The sequence below is a fragment of the Vipera ursinii genome (assembly GCF_947247035.1).
Source record: "Vipera ursinii genome assembly, chromosome: 12".
NCBI lineage: Eukaryota > Metazoa > Chordata > Lepidosauria > Squamata > Viperidae > Vipera > Vipera ursinii.
Genome location: NC_139525.1, coordinates 10,135,676 through 10,158,644, shown reverse-complemented (window position 1 = coordinate 10,158,644; position 22,969 = coordinate 10,135,676). Strand labels below are relative to the sequence as shown.

At 43.9% G+C, this 22,969-nt stretch overlaps 1 protein-coding gene across 1 annotated transcript in view; it reads left to right on the top strand.

Annotated features, from left to right (window-relative positions):
- Positions 1-12,410: 12,410 nt before the first annotated feature.
- Positions 12,411-22,969, top strand: part of DACH2 (dachshund family transcription factor 2) — a gene marked incomplete at both ends in the record, with an annotated part of 260,062 nt that continues 249,503 nt past the window's right edge. Inside the window, one exon of the mRNA XM_083372037.1 lies at positions 12,411-13,015. Within this exon, the coding sequence (XP_083228163.1) occupies positions 12,411-13,015 (605 nt within the window). The remainder of the gene's footprint in view (positions 13,016-22,969) is intronic.

Here is a 22,969-nt window from a genome sequence, read left to right as displayed (position 1 = left end):
TTAAGGCTTACAAAAAATAATAATTATGATGATTAACTTGATGACATTGTCAATTATAATCACCTCACAATAATACACTCCCTTTGCTTTGGCACAAGTTAAGATTTTCTTGTTTGAAGAGGGGGTTGTGTTTGCATTAAGCATTTGCCTTCCACTTTTTTTTCTTTTTCTTTTTAGGAAAAGGTGCTGTCTTTGCAGTACTGCAAAGTTTAAACTATTCCCTTCAGTCTACAAGCACCCACAAGCATGTTTATCCAGAAAAACAGACTTACCAAATTTAAAGGAATTTGCTGCTGAGCGAACAGCCATATATATTGGTATTCCCTTTATATTAAAGATGTTTAATTAAAAGTGTTTGGCCATTAGTCTGTATTTACGATGGCTGCAGCCTGAGACGCCATGATTGCCATTTGTAACTTTCCCAAGCCGGTTTCCAACAAAGTGAATGGGAGGGGGGTAGATTCGCTTAATGACTTGTGATTCACTTAATAGCTTGCAGTGATTTCTTTAACAATCCTGGCAAAAAAGGAGGCAAAGTTGAGTGTGATTTGCTTAACCACCTGGCTTAGCAATGAAAATTCTGGTCTGAAATGTGGTTGTAAATGGAGGACTTCCTGTAATACAGGGAGTCCTCAACTTACAACCACAACTGAGCCCAAAATTTCTGTGAGACACTTGTTAAATGAGCTTTGCCCCATTTTATGACCTTTATTGCTTCTGTTGTTAACTGAATCACTGCAGTTGACAAGTTAGTAACCCGGTTGTTAAGTGAATCTGGTTTCCCCATTGTCTTTGCTTGTCAGAAGGTCACAAAAGGGGATCATGTGACACTGCAACCGTTGTAAATATGAACCAGTTGCCAAGCATCAGAATTTTGATCACCTGATCATAGAGATGCTACAAAGGTCGTAACTGTGAAAAACGGTCATAAGTCATTTTTCCCCGTGCTGTTGTAACTTTGAACGGTCGCTAAATGAACTGTTGTAAGTCAAGGACAACCTGAACTGTGTTCTTACCACTGACACAGACGTGGAAAACTAGAATGATCCTAAAGTAAGCTTTGGAACAGCTACAATTTCCCATTTACCTCCTTCTATGGGTACGTACCTGAAACTGGGACACAGAATGAGCGATGGAAGCTAAACCATTTCACCAACTTGCTCAGGGTGGCTTCAGAGACAACACTCAGTTGATAAACTAAAAAAAAAACAATAATCAGGAAAGGCTTTTCAGTCACCTCCAAAGTCCTTCCTTAACCAGTGTAAAGAGCCACCTTCTGGTCCATTCGCAAGAAAGCCGTTAGAAAGAAATGAGGGAGATATTTTCCATCATGCACTGAGGCAAAAATTAGCTCTAAACTGAAACTGTTCAGCTGCCGAAGTTCTTGGATCGCTTTGCCTTTCATTTTTTTTTAATTCCATTTATATCCCGCCCTTCTCCGAAGACTCAGGGCGGCTTACAAGCTTAGCAGTAGCCTTCATTCTATGTATATGCCTGCTTATTAGGGCTTTCACAACACACCCTAAGCGGCATTATTACAAAGTCAGCTTAATTGCCCCCAACAATCTGGGTCCTCATCTCAGCCCGTCTGTTTATTCCATTTTTAAGACCAGACCAAGGAAGGTGTCTATGAGTGCTCTGTAAGTACTTACAAATCTACCTTGAGAAGACATTAAATAAAAAGTATGACCAAATTAAAAGAGATCTATAAAGCAACCTGACTAGAATCCAGGGGGCGGGCGGGGGTGAAATACAAAACGAGTGATCTATATCTAGGTTAAAAGGTAGTATCTAAAATTAAGCAAAACACCATAACATCTTAGAATTGCAAAAAGATATGATGGTATCTAAGGTTTACATAGAGTGTGATAACATGTAAAATTACCAAACAAAATGAAAATATCTAAAATTACATATATCAAAAGAAGCAAAAACTTGCCCCATCAGAAAGGAAGGTTCCATGAAAAACACACTTGGCTGAATTCCTTTCAAGTTCCAAATAGCCTGATACCAACCATGATGGGACTACTACTACTACTACTACTACTACTACAGCCCTCTCTAAGTGGTTTACAGAGTCAGTGTATTGCCCCCAACAATCTGGGTCCTCATTTAACTGACTTTGGAAGAATGCCAGGGAGGCTGAGTCAACCTTGAACCATGAAAATCGAACTGGTGACAGCCGGCAGAGTTAGCCTGCAATACTTCATTCTTACCACTGTGCCACCACGACTCTTCTATTGTATGCTGAGGGCTACCTGTGTTTGACAGTAGAAGTGGTGTAGCCTGGGTACATTGTCTGAACAGGCAAATATGGTTTGAGTTTAGCTTGAGAATACAACTGTGGTTTATTTTAAAAAATCAAGGTTAAACAAATCATGGATTAACTGGTGAGCATATTTAGCCAACAGACTGCTTCTTTTATCAGAAGCATTAGAGAATTGGCTGAGTTTGAACTAAAAATCAGTTGCCAATATGTGTAAATTCATTCAAGTCTTGTGAACTTTACGCAAGAAATCATGGTTTAGTGCAACAGGGGAATCAAACTGGAAGATTGTACGATGAAACTTCCTACTTCATGCTCTTCACGGTATTTTGTTTTATAATTCCAGGGGTTCTCAGTTTGCAACAATGATTGCTGCCTAAATGAACACAGGGAGTAAATGAATGCAGACAGCACGTGCTACACCCTGTTTGTCTTGCTCGGTGTTGTCCGCTGTGGCAGAATGCTGACCAAACAATTCCTCCTTGCAACAAATGTCAGGGAACTGCACACAGCTCCGGGCAGTGGGTTTTGTTGAGCCTCTGAAATGGAAAGCCGCAATTGCTTTCTCATTTCACTAGGTGGCAGGACTTTGGGATCAGGGTTTGTGGCTTGTCCTTGTTTTGAAATCTGGCAAAAGACAGTAACAACCAGAGGGAAAGTGCTTGGAGCACATGACAATTGCACCAAGACTACTATAGGCTCAAAAGTAGAAAACTTTGACACTAACCGCACGGGGAGGAACGGTTGAGGAAGATGGTAGAACTTGCAAACATGGTTAAATTGACTTCCTCAATTTCAGAAAACATAAGAGCTACATTTCTGACTGACTGGGAATGCCTTATAGATATTTTGCATGGAATGGAGAAAAAAATGCACTTACAATTTTGTGGTGGTGGTGGTGGGGTGTTTAGAAAAAAATTGATAAAAGACAAAAGTGTTTTTTCCCCCTCTTTTTGTAATCGTAGAGTAAGGGATAATTTTGGAACTAAGCTTGTTTGCTGCAAAGGAAATCAGATGCTTCTGTTTTTTTATTCTTTCTTTCTGCAGCTTTGCTTTCTTATTCTTCTGATAGTATATGGAACTTAATCGAGCCCAAAATTTCCACTGCTAAGAGAGACCTGGCTTCCCCATTGACTTTGCTTGTCAGAGAGTTGCAAAAGGGGAATCACATGATCCCGGGACAAGGCAACCGTCATAAATACATGCCAGTTGCCAAGCGTCTGAATTTTGATCAGATGACCATGCAGTAGTTGTAAGTGTGAAACATGGTCACAAGTCACATTTTTCAGGGCTGTTCTAACCTGAAATGGTTACTAAACAAATGGTTCTAAATTGAGGACTACCTGTATGTTACTGTTTCCTGGGGTGTGTAAAACTAGTCACTGGCTTAGGGGTGATGTGTGAATCCTTCGCTTGTTCAGGTTGATATGGGAATAAAACATGGGCTTAGATCCTATCAGTTGATCAGAGTCTTTTGCAAGATTGCAGGTGATGTTGGCCTTCAGAAGGTGGAATGTCAATCAGCGTTTCTTACCTGTTTTGCATGCAAATCCTATTTTCTCTGGCTTTCCCCCACCTCCAACTTGTGCCTCTTCAGCAGAGCTGCCAATCACAGGAACAAAGAAGCCATACCTAATACTTAATAAGGAATATCGCATCTTTGAGACATTAGAAACAGATGTCACTTTGTTTCTTCGCTGCTGATGTATGTAGCAGAAATGACACTCTAATTAATTTAATGCAGTATAAAAGTACTGATTATTTATCATGGCTGACAATAAAATTAAGAAAACATTCAATTACAATCAGGAGTAATTCATTATTTATTGATTTTGCCTTATGCACATATTAATACAATGCATTTAATTACAGGAAAGGATATCGTCGCTCTGTTGAAAGTCAAGCCTCTGAAATCCATTTAATTAGGCTTGTGTGTTTTCATACCCTGTTTCTGCAGAGAGCTTTTATATATTAGCTATGCTATTAGGTGATCCACCGTAGGTACAAACTGTCTAATTCAATGGGTGCATGTCCATGATACAAGGCTTCGGTGTGATTAACGGGACATTTTAAACTGAAGTCTGGGGTTTCTTTAAGGTTAGATCCAGAGCTGTGATCCTTTCCAGGTAGCCCAAAGCAGAATTACAACCACCATTGAGGCCAAAAATTCTGTTTCTAAGCAAAACATTGCTTAAGTGAATTTTGCCCCATTTTAAAACCTTTCTTGCCACAGCCATTAAGCGAATCACTGCAGTTGTTCAGTTAGTTGCAAGACTGTTAAGTGAGTCTTTGCTTCCCCATTGTCCTTGCTTGTCAGAAGGTCACAAAAGGGGATCACATGACCCCGGGACACTACAACTGTCATAAATACGAGTCAGTTGCCAAGCTTCTGAATTTTGATCACAGGGCCTCGGGGAGGCTGCAACATTATAAGGATGAAAAATGATCATAAGTCACATTTTTTTCAGTGGCGTTGTACCTCTGCATGGTCAATAAATGAACTGCTGTAAGCTGAGGACTACCGGTAACTAATTCCATTGTCCGATTCCAGTTCACACTCTGGACATGATAGCTGGAGATTCTGAACATCTTGAAAGCTGAGACGCAAAAGGGTTAGGTGCGCAGGTGACCTGCTCACCTGCTGATTTGGCAAACTGCCACTTGTGGGCACCTCCATTGAACAAGGAAATATTCATTTCCTACTCCTTCAAATATTTATTATTGGAAACTGGGATGAGTTTTCTACCTTTGGAATTCTAGTTCTCTCTCGGCACAGACCCAGTTCTCATGGTGCACTGAACGGTAGGTAATATGATTGTCTTGGTTGTGTTATAAGCCGTGATTCAGAGTCTGACTCTGACTTGGAATCTGACCATGTTGCTCCAGCTGGACCTGGTCTTCAGGGTGGTCAACCTCAGGAATGAGGAAGCCAGCATTCAACGGTGGCTGATCGCCACAAGATACAACTGGAGCAGGCTCAGCTCCCAAGTCCGAGGTTTAGACCAGGGGTCTTCAAACATGGCCCTTTTTTGACTTGTGGACATCAACTCCCAGAATTCCTCAGCCAGGCCCTGTCTAAAATTGAAGCAAATCTGTTAGATTGGAATACTTTCTTTGTGTGTTTATCAACAACCTTGAAAAGAACAAGTTGGGTTTAGAGAAAAGAACAAGTTGTGTGAACCCCCGGCTGTTCCAGTTTGTAATTGTAAACTGCTACATCATATGGTGACGTGAGTTCAGCTGATAGTGACTTTGTGAATCAACATTTTGTATGGTATTATGTTTTACGGAATTTACTCAATTATGCGAAACATAGAACCAAAATATAGGTAGTCCTTGACTTATGACCATACACCCAGTGGCCTTATAATTTGAACAGTCACTAAATGAAGTGCATAAATTGAGGACTACATGTAGGGAACCACACTGTTCTAAAATAGGAGAAATAAGTTACTAAGGCTTGTCCTTGTGAAATGGATGGCAATACACTTTCCCAAATTTTAAAGGAACCCACACATTTTGCAATGTCACAAATTAAGTTTTTCCTCTGCCTCTTTTGTCCGGCACTTCTCCAACTGCTGTGAAACAACAGAATCCACCCCCACCCTGCCCCCTTGTTTATTTTCTCCCATTTTATCTTTGCCTCGTATCTGTCCATCAGCTTTGATATGTAATGAGAATGCCCTGATATTTTCCCTGCTTACCGAGACCAAGCAGCAGGGTTAAGAAGTTAGTTTTCTAAAGCTCAAACTGATAAATATTTTAGTCTTAGAATTTCTTGCCGAAACCAAAAGGGAATTCCGTGATGGATATACATATGTGTGTAATTTCTGAATTCAGGCTTGCATGCTGTTTCCAAAGAAGCTTAATGAAGTAACAGGAAAACCAGTTGGAAAGGGACCTTGGAGGTCTTCTAGTCCAACCCCCTGCTCGAGCATTGACTAATAGTTCTCAGCTGTCTGGAAATTTCTTCTTAATTCTAGCTGGGATCTCTCTTTAACGATCTTCCACACGTTATTTCTTGTCCTGCCCCTCTCCTGCAATGTGCAGTGTGAACCTGGACCCTCGTATCTTGTTTTTCTTTGAAAGAACTGGATTATTATTATGAATTGTGACTAAGCAAAACATAGATTAAAGCAGGGGTAGGCAACCTCGGCTCTTTTATGACTCATGGATTTCAACTCCCAGAATTCCTGAGTCAGCTATGCCTACCCCTGGATTAAAGCAAGTGTGGTCTTCAACTCCCAGAATTCTGAAACACCTTAAAAGTTCCAGAAAGATTGGAAAGATACTTCTGAGATGGTGGAAGTAACCCTTTCCAAAAGTAATAATTTCCAGCAAGTTGGTCAAATCTTTAATGTTAGTTATGGCTCATAGATACCATGGGACGCCTCCTTCACACTAATACTTTCTCATATTCTTATACCAAGTTATTGTTGCTTTATATTTGATATCTGATCAACAGTTGTACACTTGGTTTTTCCCCCCCTGAAAATGGTGTTGGGCCATAAACGATCATTTTTAAAAGTTGAAGCCTTGTGGATTCATAGGTGACCCCTGCAGTTGACACTGGCGGTCCTGTACTTAGCTTCGTGTTCAAACTCAATTTCTTCTAAATTCTTTAGTTATTGAATGGTTAGGAGGACGTTTTTCAGAGAATATGGGTGTTGGAAGGGAACACCACTACAAAACTAGGGTTAGCCTGTGCAACTAAATGGTGGGTTAATTAAGGGGGAAAAACAGGTAAGACCTCGTCTTACAATCATTCGTTTAGTGACCATTTGAAGTGACAATGTCACTGAAAAAAGAGACGTATCACTGCCTTTCACGTATGACCATTGCAGCCTCCCCAGGGTCAGGTGATCAAAATTCAGACGCTTGGCAACTGACTCATATTTATGACGGTCGCAGTGTCCCGGGGTCACGTGATCCCCCTTTGCGACCTCCTGACAAGCAAAGACAATGGGGGAAGCCAAATTCACTTAACAACAGTGTTCCTAACGTTAACAGCTACAGTGATCCATTTACCAACCGTGACAAGAAAGGTCATAAAATGGGGCAAAACTCACTTAACGTATATCTCGCTTAGCAACAGAAACTTTGGGCTGAGTTGTGACTGTAAGAAGAGAACTACCTGTAACAAACTTTTAGGGACCATTTTAATAGATGCTTAATTGAACTGCTTGTTTTTTTTACTAGTTGCTGCTTTAAGTTGTCACCGTCTCTCAATGTTGATTTCTCTTTGATGTCTTATTATTTATTTATTTTATTTTTATTTTAATTCCATTTATATCCTGCCCTTCTCCGAAGACTCAGGGCGGCTTACAAGCTTAGCAGTAGCCTTCATTCTATGTCTATGCCTGCTTATTAGGGCTTTCACACACACCCCAAGCGGCATTATTACAAAGTCAGCTTAATTGCCCCCAACAATCTGGGTCCTCATTTTACCTACCTCGGAAGGATGGAAGGCTGAGTCAACCTTGAGCCTGGTGGGATTTTTTATTTTTTATTTTAATTCCATTTATATCCCGCCCTTCTCCGAAGACTCAGGGCGGCTTACAAGCTTAGCAGTAGCCTTCATTCTATGTATATGCCTGCTTGTTAGGGCTTTCACACACACCCCCAAGCGGCATTATTACAAAGTCAGCTTATTGCCCCCAACAATCTGGGTCCTCATTTTACCTACCTCGGAAGGATGGAAGGCTGAGTCAACCTTGAGCCTGGTGGGATGCAAACCTGCACTAATTGCAGGCAATTATTATTGTGAGGGATATTGTCAGATTCATCTCTCTAAGCCAGTTCTTCCAGAAAAGGAATATTCTATCTAGATTTGTAAACCAGGCTTACTCCTGAATTAGTCCACGAATTTACTTTTTGGCTTCGCAGGGGTGCACTGAGTGATCGTGAAGGCTAAATTCACTTAATGTGTTACATTAAAGTGTAACTGGCTAGTTCAGAGTACCTTTTGCAAACCCCGTCAACTTTTTATACAGTATATATAAAAAAAATCGACATACATTCAAGCCATTTATTTTTTCAACAGCCATGAGGATTCAGTTTCCAGATTCCTGAGAGAAAATCAAGGCCTGGACCACCCAAAATTATAATTAGCCCCAATTTTTTTTTTACATCCTGTCCATTTTTAAGGTCAGAATCTTTAACTAAACAGCTAGACCCATGCAAAGATCTTCAGAAAGGGAATATAAAGACTAATTTATAAGGTTTGGCACTGTTGTTGTTTTCCTTCATTCTCTTTCAAGGAATTTTGTTTCGCCCCCCCCCACTATCAAATTCCTTGCTCTGGAATGCCCCCTCCCCCCCGATTTTAATGTCTTCCATAAGCTAAATAGATTTCTAAATAAGGATGAGTTTTTGCAAGGCCAACGGAAGCCTTGAACATCAATTCCTCTTCGTGTCAAGAGTGGCATGAAGCAATATAAAATCATAAAGGCTGTAGCAAAAGCAGTAGCCTTGAGAAGCAACTATCCGTGGAAAGAGAACTGCGCTTCTCCTGCTTAGGAAATGCTCAAGGTTTGTAAATTAATTCCAGGTGCTGGCCCAGTTCACCTGTTCGTAGAGCAGCGCTCCCCAGCCTTTTGGGCAGGGACCAGCTCCATGGAGAAAGGTTTTTCCGTGGACCGGAGGGGGTATGTTTTCACATGCTGCCTGCATCCCATGGATGGAGTTTTCCTTATTTGCGTGGCATGCCGTGGCTCGGTGCTGGTCCATGGACCGAGGTCTGGAGACCCCTGTCGTAGAGGAGCTGACCCCTTACCTGGTGGGATCAGTTTGCAATTCTGCAGAGAAAAAAGGCGTCGGAGACAGGTTACAGAAAGAATGCAGGTTTGAAATCGTAAAGGTGCTTTCCACCTTTCAGGTAAGACCGTGTTTAGAAGCAGTTTATCTCTGACTCTCAATTGCAATCACTGGGAGGGGCTGCCATCTTCATCTTAGGACGTCTGATACAAGCATCTAGTTCAGGGGTCCCCAACTCCGGATCTGAGGACCAGTGCCAGGCTGCGGCATGCTAGCAACCGGTCCGCACAAACAAGGAAAACCCCATCTACGGGATGCAGGCAGCACACAAAACCAGACCCCCCTCCGGTCTGCGGAAAAACCTCTCTCCACGGAACCGGTCCATGGTGCCCCAAAGGTTGGGGATCTCTGATCTAGTTGATCTACAGCAGGGGTGTCAAACTCAATTTCATTGAGGGCCGCATCAGCATTGCGGTTGCCCTCAGGGGGCCGGGTGGGCGTGGCCAGGGTGGGCGTGGCCTACTGGGTGGGTGTGACTAGAATGCGTGTGGCCTACTGGGTGGGCGTGGCCAGCTCTACATCGTTCGCATCAAGGGTGCCTATGGGGGCCCGGGCAGGAGTGGGACAGATCTGAGGGTCTCTGGCAGAAGGAGGGTCTCTGGGCTAGGGCCAAGGCAGTGGGGGCTGTTCCCTCACTGTGTCCAGGATGGCTCTGGGGGCCACATGAAACCACTTTGCGGGCCGGATCCGGCCCCCGGGCCTTGTGTTTGACATGTCTGATCTACAGGAAAGTAGAGTCAATCTGCCTGTCGCTGGTCCTGCAAGATGATGGTTGTAGTCCTGCCTCGGTCTGTTCTCACAACAAACTAGCCAACCGTAATTGGGCTTTGCTTTTGCAAACCACTTAGGGAGAACATTTTTTTTAAAAAAAAAACCTGATTTAAGTTGGTGCAAGTAAAGTAGCGTGTAACCATAGGATTGAAACTCCCTCTGTGGTTTAGTTCTTCATTTGGGCTACACAAGTTCACAGCAGGCAGTTGCACTGGCTCAAAGCATGGGAAGCACTGCGATACACAGACTGAAATTTGAGTTGACAGGATAGGATACGATAGCTTTATTGACAAAGTGTGATTAGACGCACAAGAAATTTGTCTCTGGTGCATATGCTTTCAGTGTACATGCAAAACAACAAAGTGATCATAGTCAACACAGGATAATAATTATAACAATATTTAAGATTTAATTATTTAAAGGTGGGCCTTGACTTACAAGCATTGTTTAGCGACTGTTCGAAATTACCACCACACTGGAAAAAAAGGGACTCGTGGCCTGTTCTTGCAATTATGACTGTTGCGGCATCCTTGTAAGTCGTGTGATCAAAAGCTGGGTGCTTTTGGCCAACTGATGGTTTGCGGTTAACATTTTTGAGCCTTGTCTGCTTTCAAACCACGCTTTACACCTTAGCAATCTGAGTGAATCAAACTAATAATGGTTACTTCCATCTAAGTTATCAGATCTAGATTGCAAAACAGTGTTTTCTGCTGCCATCCAGCAGTTATTCCGAGTTTTGCAACCCCCAGCCTGACAGCACTGACTTCGCGTCTGGACTACAGCGCTAGTAGGCATTTAAGCAATCTTCTTCAGCCTTTCAAAACTAAAGTCTTGCTTGCTTGATGCCGCTGTACGGCTGAAAAATAGTTACTGCCTATATTTGCACACAGCAAACCGTAGCACGGTAGGCTTAGTCTTTAGCTTCGTTGTGTGAATGCAGCCACTCTGGTTAGGAGAAATCAGGTTTCTCAGCTATGCAGGCAGGGTGAAGCCAAGAGGGCAGTTTCCCCTTTCAGCTGGCCAAGAAGCAAAAAGGACGGAATGTAGTAATAAAACAGTAACAGTAGTAGTAGCAGTAGTATGATGGTGATGATGATGTGACAAGAGAACGATGCCTGTCTTAGCTCATTCAAGTCTAGCAGTCTCTGGCTGCCTCTGTCCCAATCTCTCTTTACAGACACCCAAGTCCCAACAACTTCCACAAGTTTCCTAGGCCCGCCAAGCGTGTGTCCCCCGCCATCTTCTCTCCAGCTTTTCCTCTCCCCGCCCCCCCCTCCGCAGGCGACCCTCCAAGCTTTTTGCACGCGGGCTGCTCCCCAGGCTGCCCCTACAGACACGGAGGGCTGCCACGAGCCCAGAAACACGTGTACGCTCAGCCCTGGGAGGGCACACACACACACACACACAGACAGACACGAAGGGCTCCCACGAGAGAAACACGTGTACGCTCGGCCCTGGGAGGGCACACACACACACACACACAGACAGACACGAAGGGCTCCCACGAGAGAAACACGTGTACGCTCGGCCCTGGGAGGGCACACACACACACACAAACACACACACACACACACGCACGCACACACACAGACACGAAGGGGTCCCACGAGCCCAGAAACACGTGTACGCTCGGCCCTGGGAAGGCACACACACACACACACACACACACACACAAACACAGACACGAAGGGCTCCCACGAGCCCAGAAACACGTGTACGCTCTCCCTGGGAAGGCGCGCGCGCGCACACACACACACAGACACAGACACGAAGGGCTCCCACGAGCCCAGAAACACGTGTACGCTCGGCCCTGGGAAGGCACACACGCACGCACACACACACAAGACAACGAAGGGCTCCCACGAGCCCAGAAACACGTGTACGCTCGGCCCTGGGAAGGCACGCACACACACACACACACACGCAGACACGAAGGGCTCCGACGAGCCCCGAAACACGTGTACGCTCGGCCCTGGGAAGGCACGCACGCACACACACACACACACACACACGCAGACACGAAGGGCTCCGACGAGCCCCGAAACACGTGTACGCTCGGCCCTGGGAAGGCAGAGCGAGGGCGGGCATCAGCGGCTCCCGGCGCCCTTAACCCAAGCAGCGCCACCAACTTCCCCGCGGCCCAAGCGAGTCGGCCGGCGGCCGGATCGCCAAGCGGGCGCCCGCAGCACGGAAAGCGCGGCGCCCTCCCATCCCCTCCACCTCGGGTTGAGACCAGCGCGCCCCCCGGGTGGGCGGGGCCAAGGCGGACCCTCTCCCACGGGGCGCGGTGGTGGGGGGGCGGGGGGCGGGGCGAGAGGCGGCGCCCGCTAGTCACTCCGCTCGGCGCTCCCCGGGCCGGGGGGAGGGGGCGTGGCCCGGGCCGGGGAGGGGGCGTGGCCTGCGCGGGTCCCTCCCCCGCCTGGCCGCGCTCGCCGGCTGCCTTCGCCTCCTTTCCTCGAGGAGCGCGGACAGTTTGGAGGGAAAAGTGGAGCCGGCCGGGTTGGATGCGGCTGCCGACGGCCACGCCGAGCCAGGCGGCCGGGGCGGAGTAGAGAGCATGGCCGTCTCTTCCCCGCCGAGCATTCCCGCAACTTCCAGCGGCGGCGGCGGAGGAGGAGGAGGCGGCGGCGGCAGCGCCGGGGGAGGCGGCGGGGGCGGCGGCAGCGCGGGGGGCTCGGCCGGCTTGTTCCGGGCGGTGGAGCCGCTTTATTCCTCCAGCCCCTCCGAGTCCCCGCGGCTGGCCGGCGGCGGCGGCGGCGGGAGCCTGATCCACGGCTTCCTCTCCTGCAGCGCGGCGCCCGCGGGCGGCGGCGGCGGAGCCTCGGCGGGGGGAGCCGGCGGGGCCTCGTCCTCGCTGCCGGTCGGGGGCAACGAGTGCAAGATGGTCGACCTGCACGGGGTGAAGGTGGCCTCCTTCGTGGTGGACGGGCAGGAGCTGATCTGCCTGCCGCAGGTCTTCGACCTCTTCCTCAAGCACCTGGTCGGCGGGCTGCACACCGTCTACACCAAGCTGAAGCGGCTGGACATCGCGCCCGTCGTCTGCACCGTGGAGCAAGTGCGCATCCTGCGCGGGCTGGGCGCCATCCAGCCGGGCGTCAACCGCTGCAAGCTCATCACCCGCCAGGACTTCGAAACTTTGTACGGAGACTGCACCAACGCCAGGTGAGCGCGGGTCTCTGTGTGTGTTTGGGGGTGTGTGTGTTGGGTGTGCGTCGCTGCTGCGGGGAAAGGAGACGAGACCGGTCATTTGGGCCGGGGAAAAAAAAAAGAAGTAGAGAAGGGAGGGAGGAAGCAGCCCCTTCGGACCCTTGGAGTAGAGGGGAAACCCCCCCCCCCCGCCTTGGCGAGAGAATTCGCTTCGGAACGTGTGAACGGGGTTACGGGCGTGTAGGGTGCGAGAGAGGTCGCGCTTAGTGGCCTGGGTCTCTTAACTGGCGCTTTGTGATTCCGCTCCGGCTTGTGATTAAGAACGAGTCCAGCTTAGCGGCTCTTTTGCGTTCAGAAAGTGATATACACGCAATATAAGAGTAAACAAACGAAGGAAGGAAGGGAAGAAAGAGAGAGGGAAGGCCGGGATCTGTAGCGCCTCTGGGACCTTTTTTTTTTTGAGAGTCCAAGAAGAAAGCTTATTTTTTTGGGGGGGGGATTTGCTGCCTGGGATAGTGGGGACAACTTGCAAACGGGGAGTGGGGAACTTAAGGAGGGGGGGACAGCTTTCGACCCCTCCTGCCTGCCTGCCTCCCTCGATTGGGGTGGTGGTGGAGGGTGTTCATTCAGATAAAAAGAAGATATATATATATAAGAATTCCGGGTCTCTCCAAATGACTTTGTCTGAGACTGTGAGATTTGAACCCAGAACTTTGTTGCTGAAAATGAGGGGCTTTTGGGAGGCAAGGGGAGGGAGTCGAGAGAGGGGGTGCCACGGTCCCAACTTTTAAGCAAGGTTCTGGGGGAATTGGCTCCATCCTACCATAAAAGAAAAGTAACCTCTTTGAGATGGTGAACCTAAGTTGCACAAACAACTTTACTGCTGTCAAGGAACAAGGCTGGTTGCAAACCACGAGATTTGACCACAGTGATGCCCGCCACTTGTTAAGTCTCCATGCGGACAATGTGGAGTTAAGCCCCTGCTATAAAATAGGAGGCATTTGGTTTTAGGGGTGTTGCAGGACATAAGGCTTTTGCGCCCTTCCCTCCAAGCAAGCGGGGGTGGGCACAGACTTTGGGATTTAAGGCCAGGTTGCACATTATGCTTTAAAATTGAGTTCCACTTTTTTTTTTAAAAGATGCTTCTGGGTGCTCTTAATTTTGGCTTGGAGAAAAATTAGGGTCTCCTTTGGAACAGGAAGATTTTTTCCCCCCATTAGGACGCTGTTGAATTCCACTTCAGTTTCCACATTCAGTTCAGGGTTATGAAGTTTAATCTTCTTTAAAAGATGTACCCTTTGGAGGGAAGGTTAACTATTGAATAGAGAAATGATTTGGAAAAGAGAGCTTCAAGGTTGCATTTGACAGCAAGATCTTAAAACAACTTCTTCTGAGTTGACAAGGATAAGGATAAGTTGAAGAAGTGAAAGAGGACCATTTCAATTTCCTTTAACCCTTTTCTCTGAATTTTGCATATTGTATCTGCTCTCATGGAAAAATCTCCTTGGGATAGAAACCAGCTTAGAAGCTGGTTGTTTCCTTGAGTTTTAAGTTTCAAGAGGTGGGGATAAAGGGCTGGTGGACATCTTAAATAGTCACATCTTAGTAGTGGTAGATCTTTGCTGGGTTCACATGTGGCAAGACAAACTGGATTACAATTTGAAGATCCATAAGGAAAAGATCCAAGCAAGGTTTATGCAGACCACCATCTGCTCTCCGGAGTCCTTGGCTGTAAACCCCAGAAGTGGGACAAACCTTTATTGCATGCCGGTTCCCCAGAGAGGAATTGTAGTTGAATGAGATTATGTAAAGCAGGGAAAAAAGCCCGGAGCAAATTTTCTTAAAGAAAGGTGATCATATAGTAACATTGGGAATAATTTGGTTTAATGTCCTTATTGCAAAAATCTTTGCAATATTCATATGAGAGATGCGTGATTCTGTCTGCTCGGTCAAAATGCAACCAAGAAAATATGCTTTTATATATACATAGAATAGAAAGAGGTCGGATTAATTCAAGGTTTTGGCAATTGTTTTTTGTGTTCGTGAATACAAATGAAAATCTGCATTTCTTTCATTAAGACACCACAAATGTGCTTGGTTTTCCAGTTTTACGTATGTGAGACTATCCCCAGTCCCTTCGTTATGAAACTTTAAAATTTCGTATTTCTTTTAATTCTTGGAATTACACTTTGCAATGTCTGTCACCTTGCAGATTACTTGAAGACATTAGGAGTCGTGTAAGCTCAGAACTGAATGACCACTTAGATTCTGTTCCTTAGTAAAGCAAAATAAAGGAATATTCTCAAAAGTAGTATTTGCCCTACAGTCTCCTGAGTTGTTGAAATACTTACAGTCAGAAAGTGGCTCTCAGTTTCTCCAAATAGTATAGTTCTTTTATCTCAGCCTGTAAAACAATATGTAGAAAAGTTTTCTCCATATTGTAAGCATACAAGAACATTCAAAGCAGAGGAAGTTTTCTGTGGGAATAAGATTAGGGAGGGGAAGAAAACCCCAATTCTGATCGAGATGACCAAACTGTCTCAATTTTTAAGAAGCTAAACTGCCACAAAGCTGATTTTCTTGTTAATGTGCCTGCTGACATCCTAGGAATGAATACAAAGTTTGCAGACTTTTGTTTCTACTCATTGTTTATTATTACCGGTAGATCATTGTTTATTATTGAAAACATTCTATACTCTGTTATCTTTTCTTATTTTTGTTCAGTTTAAAAGGACCGCACCAAGCGGTTGGATTGAGCTGAAGGGCCAACTACCTGGCAAATCTGACAGATGTTTTCCCATCAAGTTGAAGTTTTTTTTGGGGGGGGTTGTACATGTTCCCACTTAGAACTTGCTGCCTATATAAAAACCTGATTTTATTTTGCACAGAGTGGGACGCTCTCTGCATTATCACTTCCAGTGGCTATGCCCCAATTTTAAGAGGGCTAGAAACCGCAAATATTCCATTCTACAAATTTCTAAAATTCTAAAAAAAAAACAACTTCCTACAAATTTCTTTCCCTCTACTCAACATGTGGCAATCAAAGTTTTGAGTAGCGTCTAAGTAAAGTTTTAGCCTGACTGTCCCAAAGGTGCTTTTTCCAAAAGGCAACTGGACTTTCTCGGTTTTTCTTTTGTTTGAAAACATTTCGCTTCCCATATCTAACAAGCTTCTTGACTACTGAATATCAGAACTGAAGAAGCTTCTTGGATGAGAAGCGAAACCTTTTCAAAGGGGGGGGGGGAACACCCAAGCAAGTCCAGTTGTCTTTTGAAAAAGCACCTTTGGGATAACTATGATCTGGAGGATTGAGAATCTTCACAGGCTTACTCTCACTTTTTGGTGTCTTGTGTGCAGTGTTGATTTCCCCCCCCCCCCGCCCCACCTTTAAAAACACCAGCTTTTCCTGTGCATTAAGGCTTCTTGCTGGAGAAAATGATTTCTACTTTAAGGTCTCTGCCCGCTTGGTATTCAAATAAGACGGGAACAGATGGCTAAGGCGGTGCCTTCATTTCAGAGAGGACTATCATGTCTTCAGCTGGGGCTCACTCTGTGAAGTTGCTGTCTTTAAACCATGTCAAGTCAAAATGATGTGGGCGGGTTGGAGGAAAATGTATAATAAGCCCCTTAGCCTTGCGTCCCCTAATTTAAACCAAATTGAAATAGAGACGGCTACTTCCTAAAGCCACTTGTAACTGGAGAGTTATATTAGTTCAAGGGCAATGAAATCAAATAAAAATCAAATCTTGGTGCCCAAGCTTTGGGGCATCTCTTAAAAGGAGTTTGGCTAGATCCGGCTGGCAGTCTGTGAAAACAGGCAGGCGAGAAATCGAATTGGGTGTTATTTCTTCAGAACTAGTGAAGCTTTGCGGAAGTCTTAAGTAAAGTCTTGACTGGTATTTTGTGCAGACTAATTTAATAAAAATATTACCGCATTGTGTGCAGAGACACTTACGGCTTCCTGAAGCTTATAAAATCCAGCTGAGAGATGGTATGAAATTTTAATTGGGAAGCAACTGCATGGTAATCTCCAGATTGATAGAAATCAAGTAGATGTCTAATTAAAAAAAACAGAAAGCTTTAAAAGAAGCAAGTAAGGGAAGACATGGTTTGCCTGTTTCTTATTTTGTCATCCTGTATAATCTCCTTGGAAATTAATCCCATTAATATAGTGAGGCTTTCTTCTAAATATGCTGTTAATAATTGTAGCACTTGTCCATCCTATCCTACAATTCTGGGTCTTCTTCTTCTTCTTCTTCTTCTTCTTCATGCTTTGGTGATGAAGGATGTGAAATAACCTTCTCTTTGGGAAATGACAAACAGCTGTCCTTTGATTACAATAAAAAAAGGGCGTGCGATATTTATCTTGGGTGTTCCCGTAATTGACAGCTGTAACTATTCCTATACATTGCAGCATGAAACAGGACTCCATATAGAAATTGGGTTGTGGACCTGTGAAAGGTGAATGAATATAAGAGATCTGGGTTCTCTCTTTTTCTTATGTCAACATTTCTTAATTAATCTTAAGTATACAACTTTGAATTCAACAGTGCATTCTGACATGGTAACCCGTAAGTCAGCTTCTGCACCTGGGATGTGAAATTGTCAAGAGACTTTGGATGTCTTTGTGCAGCTGGGATGTGACTTTGCATTGGTTCCCCCCCCCCCCAATGTTATTTGACCATTACAATCTACATTCTTCTTCCTTTTTTGCCTCTTCCTCTCCTCTTCCTCCATCACCATCATTTCCACTTCTGGAAGCACATAAGTTTTTTTTTTTAAATGCCATGCTTCTGAAGTTTGTTTTTTTTTTGTAGTACGCAACATCTGTAAACGATAGTAGTTTCTGCTAAGTTGAGAACACCACTTGCTTCCTGAAGTTTTCATCTAAACCCTTGTCTGGAGTTTTGTGAAACAAGGGAATGTGTTTCTGTTGAAATCTAAATTCTTTCCCATCATAGCCCCTTTTTAAACTGTATTTTAGTTTTGGGTAGAGGAACCGGTTTAGTAAATCTCCTTATTCGCTATTATATATGTCTGTGTGTGTGTTCATTGATGACTTGTGTGGGAATGTCAATAATAGCTTTATACACCTATTTTATAGATTGCTGTGGAAATTCAGGCAAGGAATTAATTCTGGCTTTTTTATCACTTAGGATCCTATGGATAATGTTAGGCATATACCTAAAAATCATTTATGTACCCATATTTACTGGAGTCTAAGGCCATTAATTTGTCTTCTGAATACAATTACTTAGGACAAAACAATTAAGAAAGTCTTACTTTAAATTCTGAGGGTTGAACCAAAATATTTGCTGAACGATGTCAAGTATGCATAGTTACGGAAATCAGGAATCTCAAGCAAGTTTTAAAAGGGAATTAATAAATGAGCTAGTAAAGTTTTATTTATTTTAAAAAATTATTTATTTAAAACTTGATCTGTCCTCCCATAAAAGCGGGTGCATGTTTTAAAACAAAAACACTAACCCAATGCTAAATTTAGGCCTTGCTTTTGTGATATAATTCTTTCTGGTTGTAGCATCTGTTTGAAGAGAATCCCATCAATCTTCCAGTTGCTGCATTCGACTGCAGACAGTCCAAAAGTTACAGTCTTTGTCACATCACAGTTTTGAATGCCCACAATAATCTTTGCATAAACAACCCCATTTTTGGAATGTCAAGTGGTTCGCATGAATTCAGAGATGTCCAGAGTGGTTAGTCAATGAGTTGACAGATGCGCTTGATATTTTTTAAAAAGAGAAATATTTATTAACTTGCCAGCTTGTAGACGGGTGTGAATTTTGAAGTGCTGTGCTTACTGATGTGTAGTTTGGTGGCAAGACGTGTAAGCTGGAAAATCTTGGGTTTAACTTTAAACTTAATCCAGCTGCTTCTTTTGTAGGTTTTGAAAAACCCCTTTCTTTCACTTTTCACCTCTTGTCTGCAAAATGGGTAGAGTAATAGTTAAGCATTGTATAATTGTGTTTTCTTTTAATTGTGAGGAAAAAGTATGTGAGAGCTAGTCATAAAATACACAACATAACTTTCCATAACAGTGTAAGAAGTAATCCAGTTGAAGAAGGACAAACTCTACTAAACTCTATTGTTCAAAAGGCATTGACTTATTTCTATATTGAGTAAGTCACTTTGGTTTACAATTAGTTCTTGACTTACGACCATAATTGACCCCAACATTTATGTTGCTGAGCAAAACATCTGTTAAGTGAGTTTGTCCCATTTTATGACTTTTCTTGCCAGAGTTGTTAAGTAAATGATTGCATTTGTTAAGTTACTAACCCGGTTGTTAAGTGAATCTGGCTTCCCCATTGATTTTGCTTGTCAGAAGGTCGCAAAAGGGGATAACGTGACCCCTGGACACTGCAACCATCATAACTCTGAATCAGTTGCCAAGCGTCCGAATTTTGATCATGCGACCATGGGGATGCTGCAGCGGTCGTTAAATGTGAGAAAGGGTGATAAGTCACCTTTTTTTTGCTGCCGTTGTAACTTTGAATGGTCAGTAAATGGACTGTTGTAAGTCAAGGATTGCCTGTACTTGTGGTTTTTTAAAGCAAGTAAGAATTGACTGGTTTTAAACAATATGGCAGGCCTGTGAAAAGTCAAACAGAAAGACCATTCCCGCATAATATGTGAAAGCAAATAAGCTGGTGCCAATGCATGACTTCCAGAATTTCTGGAGATGTTGTGTAAACTTTTTTCAGAGTTGGGTGGTATGTGTGGCTTAGCAATACCCTTGTGGGCAGCAAAATACTTTGTAGAACTTTAGAGAACTTGGGTGTGGGTGCATAAGAATAGTTAATTCTCTTGTGAGTTCCGTTATAGCAAAACCTATTGTGAAGGAGTGGTGATTTTTATCTCCTTGTTCCTGATTACCCAGGAATTCTAGTTTTTCCCAAAACACAAGGCAGGGTTTGTGCATTTGTGTAACACATTTGAACATGGCAGACCGATATTTTGCTTACTCCTCGACTCCCCCACCTGCTGTCCTGAATCTACTCCTCGGGCTGAAGCCAAATCACTGACCTTGATGATATTCTTGATGGGTATTCACAAAGAGGTTTGGAAACTGTTTTGCTGTCCTCTTGACGCAGGCTCTCCTTTATAACACTGCCTGGGTGCGTGGAAGGAGCCTTCAATGCCGCCTGATCAGAGTGTGCGGACTTTTAAACTCATTGGTTCCAGCTAGCTAGACAAAGTAAAACAGTGAGCCTGTTTGTGGAGCTGCATGTAAATTATGTGTCAATTTATCTGTTTTCTTCCTTTTTTTTTCTTTTTCATTTGAATGGATCTCGCATTAATTTTGCCAATGCGCCTCTGCGAGGCTCTGCGTTTAATAAATCAATGAGACGGAATCCGAGTGAATCGCCTCAGATGGATTCTTTGCTGGGTTTGATGGCTAGATGTTATTCTTAGCTTGTTATCGTGACAGATGCGTTAATGTTCTCGTAGCCGGCAGTGTCAGAGAGGTGGAGGGTTTTAAAGTTGCCGTGTTCTTTCTTGTCTTTTTTCTCTTCCGCCTCTCTCTCTTCAGGTTTTCTGAGTGGGGAGAGAAATGTTTTATTTCTCTAAAATCAACATCACATTTTGTAGGAAGAGTGAGGAATTCAGAAAGATATAATAAGATTTTTAAAATTTAGTGGACGTTGAGGTTCATTGTGACAGATGCATTAATGTTCTCACATGGCGAAGTCAGAGAGATTGAAGCTTTTAAAGTAGCCATATCCCCCCCCCCCCGCTCTCTTTCTCTCTGTGTTTCTCTCTCTCTCTCTCCAGGTTTTCTGGGGGGCGGGCGGAGGAAGAAAAGCAATTATTTCTCTAAAACCCAAATTAGGCTTTTGGGGAAAAGAGAAAATTAAAGTCCTAAAACCTTTCAGAGTTAGTGGATATAACTTCATAGGCCGTTCAACATGGAATTTTATTCTGAATGATTGGTTATCCCACCACAATGGAACATATCAATATATTTGTATCGGTATATATAAAAAACTAAATATAAACCCAAGGGCCTTTTAATAACGTAACTGTTTCCTCAACGTTAATCCAAGTAGTCGCTTACGACTACAGTGGACCCCAACATTTATGTTGCTAAGTGAGACATTTGTTAATTGAGTATTACCCGTTTTATGACCTTTCGTGCCGCAGTTGTTAAGGGAACCACTGCAGTTGCTAAGTTAGTAACCTGGTTGTTAAGTGAATCTGGCTTCCCCATTGACTTTGCTTGTCAGAAGGTCGCAAAAGGGGATCTCGCGTGACCTCAGGACACTGTGACCGTGATAAATGTGAACCAGTTGCCAAGCATTTGAATTTTGATCACCTGACCCTGGGGATGCTGCCACAGTCATAAGTGTGAAAAACGGTCCTAAGTCGCTTTTTTTCATGGCTGTTGTAACTTCGAACAGTCACTAAGCAAACGGTTGTAAGTTGAGGACTATCTGTGTTTCATATCCCTTTTCCACCAGAAATAAGCCAACATCCAAAGACGGTAGAGTGAGTGTGATGGGTTATGTGTATCATTTCAGACGATGCAAAATTAATTGAAGCATGTCTTGTTTTGGAAGACATTAATTTAACTGGACTCGATGTTTCTACTTTGCTTTGTCTTTTGAATCCATCAATTACATATTTGCTAAAATAGGAAGACACCGCAATAACACTCGAGAACACGGACGCAAAATGGCTGAATGGCACCTCCAGATAAAAATTTTCTACTCCTGGAGTGGATCATTTTAAGTTAACCTTAAAATGCCTTTTAAATAAAGCACATTGTTTTTAAGATAGAGGCACGTTGAACTAGGAACAGAATACCTCGTTCCCTTTAGCGTATAACCTTCCATTTATTAATATTAGCAATATTTTAATGGCCCCCTTGCATATTTCTCCCCACATGGCCCTAAACAAGATACTTACTGTGGCATCCATTTCTGTCAATACCAAGAGATGAGAAGTGAGCCAGATAAAGTGAAAAACTTTGAGATTTCAAGGGCTTAAATGGAAGATAATTGACTATTCAAGGAGAGTATAGCAATATTTTATGTTTGGCTGGTTATATCCTAAATTTTCATTGGTACACCTAGCAGAGCAAGCTTCCTGGAAGTAAGTAACTGATGACTTCAATAGGTTTTATTATCAAGTAGGTCTTCAAAGAATTGGGGATCTTGCGGGTTTGTTTGTTTGGTTTATTAATTTTATCGGCCACCAATCTTACCTCTGGGCAGCTCTACAGTCAGAAAAGACGAAAACCATATAAGCTAAAAGCCATAAATAACTTAATAGAAAAAGACAATGCCTACATATAGATAGATAATTAAAAGATAGGTAGGGTGGGAGCAGGATGGGGGGTCATCTGTGTAATCTATCAGCTATTTATACACACACTACATGGGGACTGTGGCCAAGAAATTAAAAGACGCTTGCTCCTGGGGAGGAAAGCCATGGCAAATCTAGACAGCACACTAAAAAGCAGAGACATCACCCTGTCAACAAAAGTGCGTATAGTATAGTCAAGGCTATGGTCTTCCCAGTTGCAATGTATGGCAGTGAAAGCTAGACCATAAAAAAGGCTGAGCGCCAAAGAATTGAGGCCTTTGAACTAAGGTGCAGGAGAAGACTCCTGCGAGTCCCTTGGACTGCAAGGCGATCAAACCGGTCAGTCCTAGAGGAGATCAACCCTGACTGCACTTTAGAAGGCCAGATCCTGAAGCTAAAACTCAAATACTTTGGCCACCTAATGAGAAGGAAGGACTCACTGGAGAAGAGCCTAATGCTGGGAAAGGTTGAGGGCAAGAGAAGAAGGGGATGACAGAGAATGAGGTGGCTGGATGGAGTCACTGGAGCAGTAGGCGTGAGCTTAAATGGACTCCAGAAGATGGTAGAGGACAGGAAGGCCTGGAGGAACGTTGTCCATGGGGTCGCGATGGGTCGGAGACGACTTCGCAGCTAACAACAACA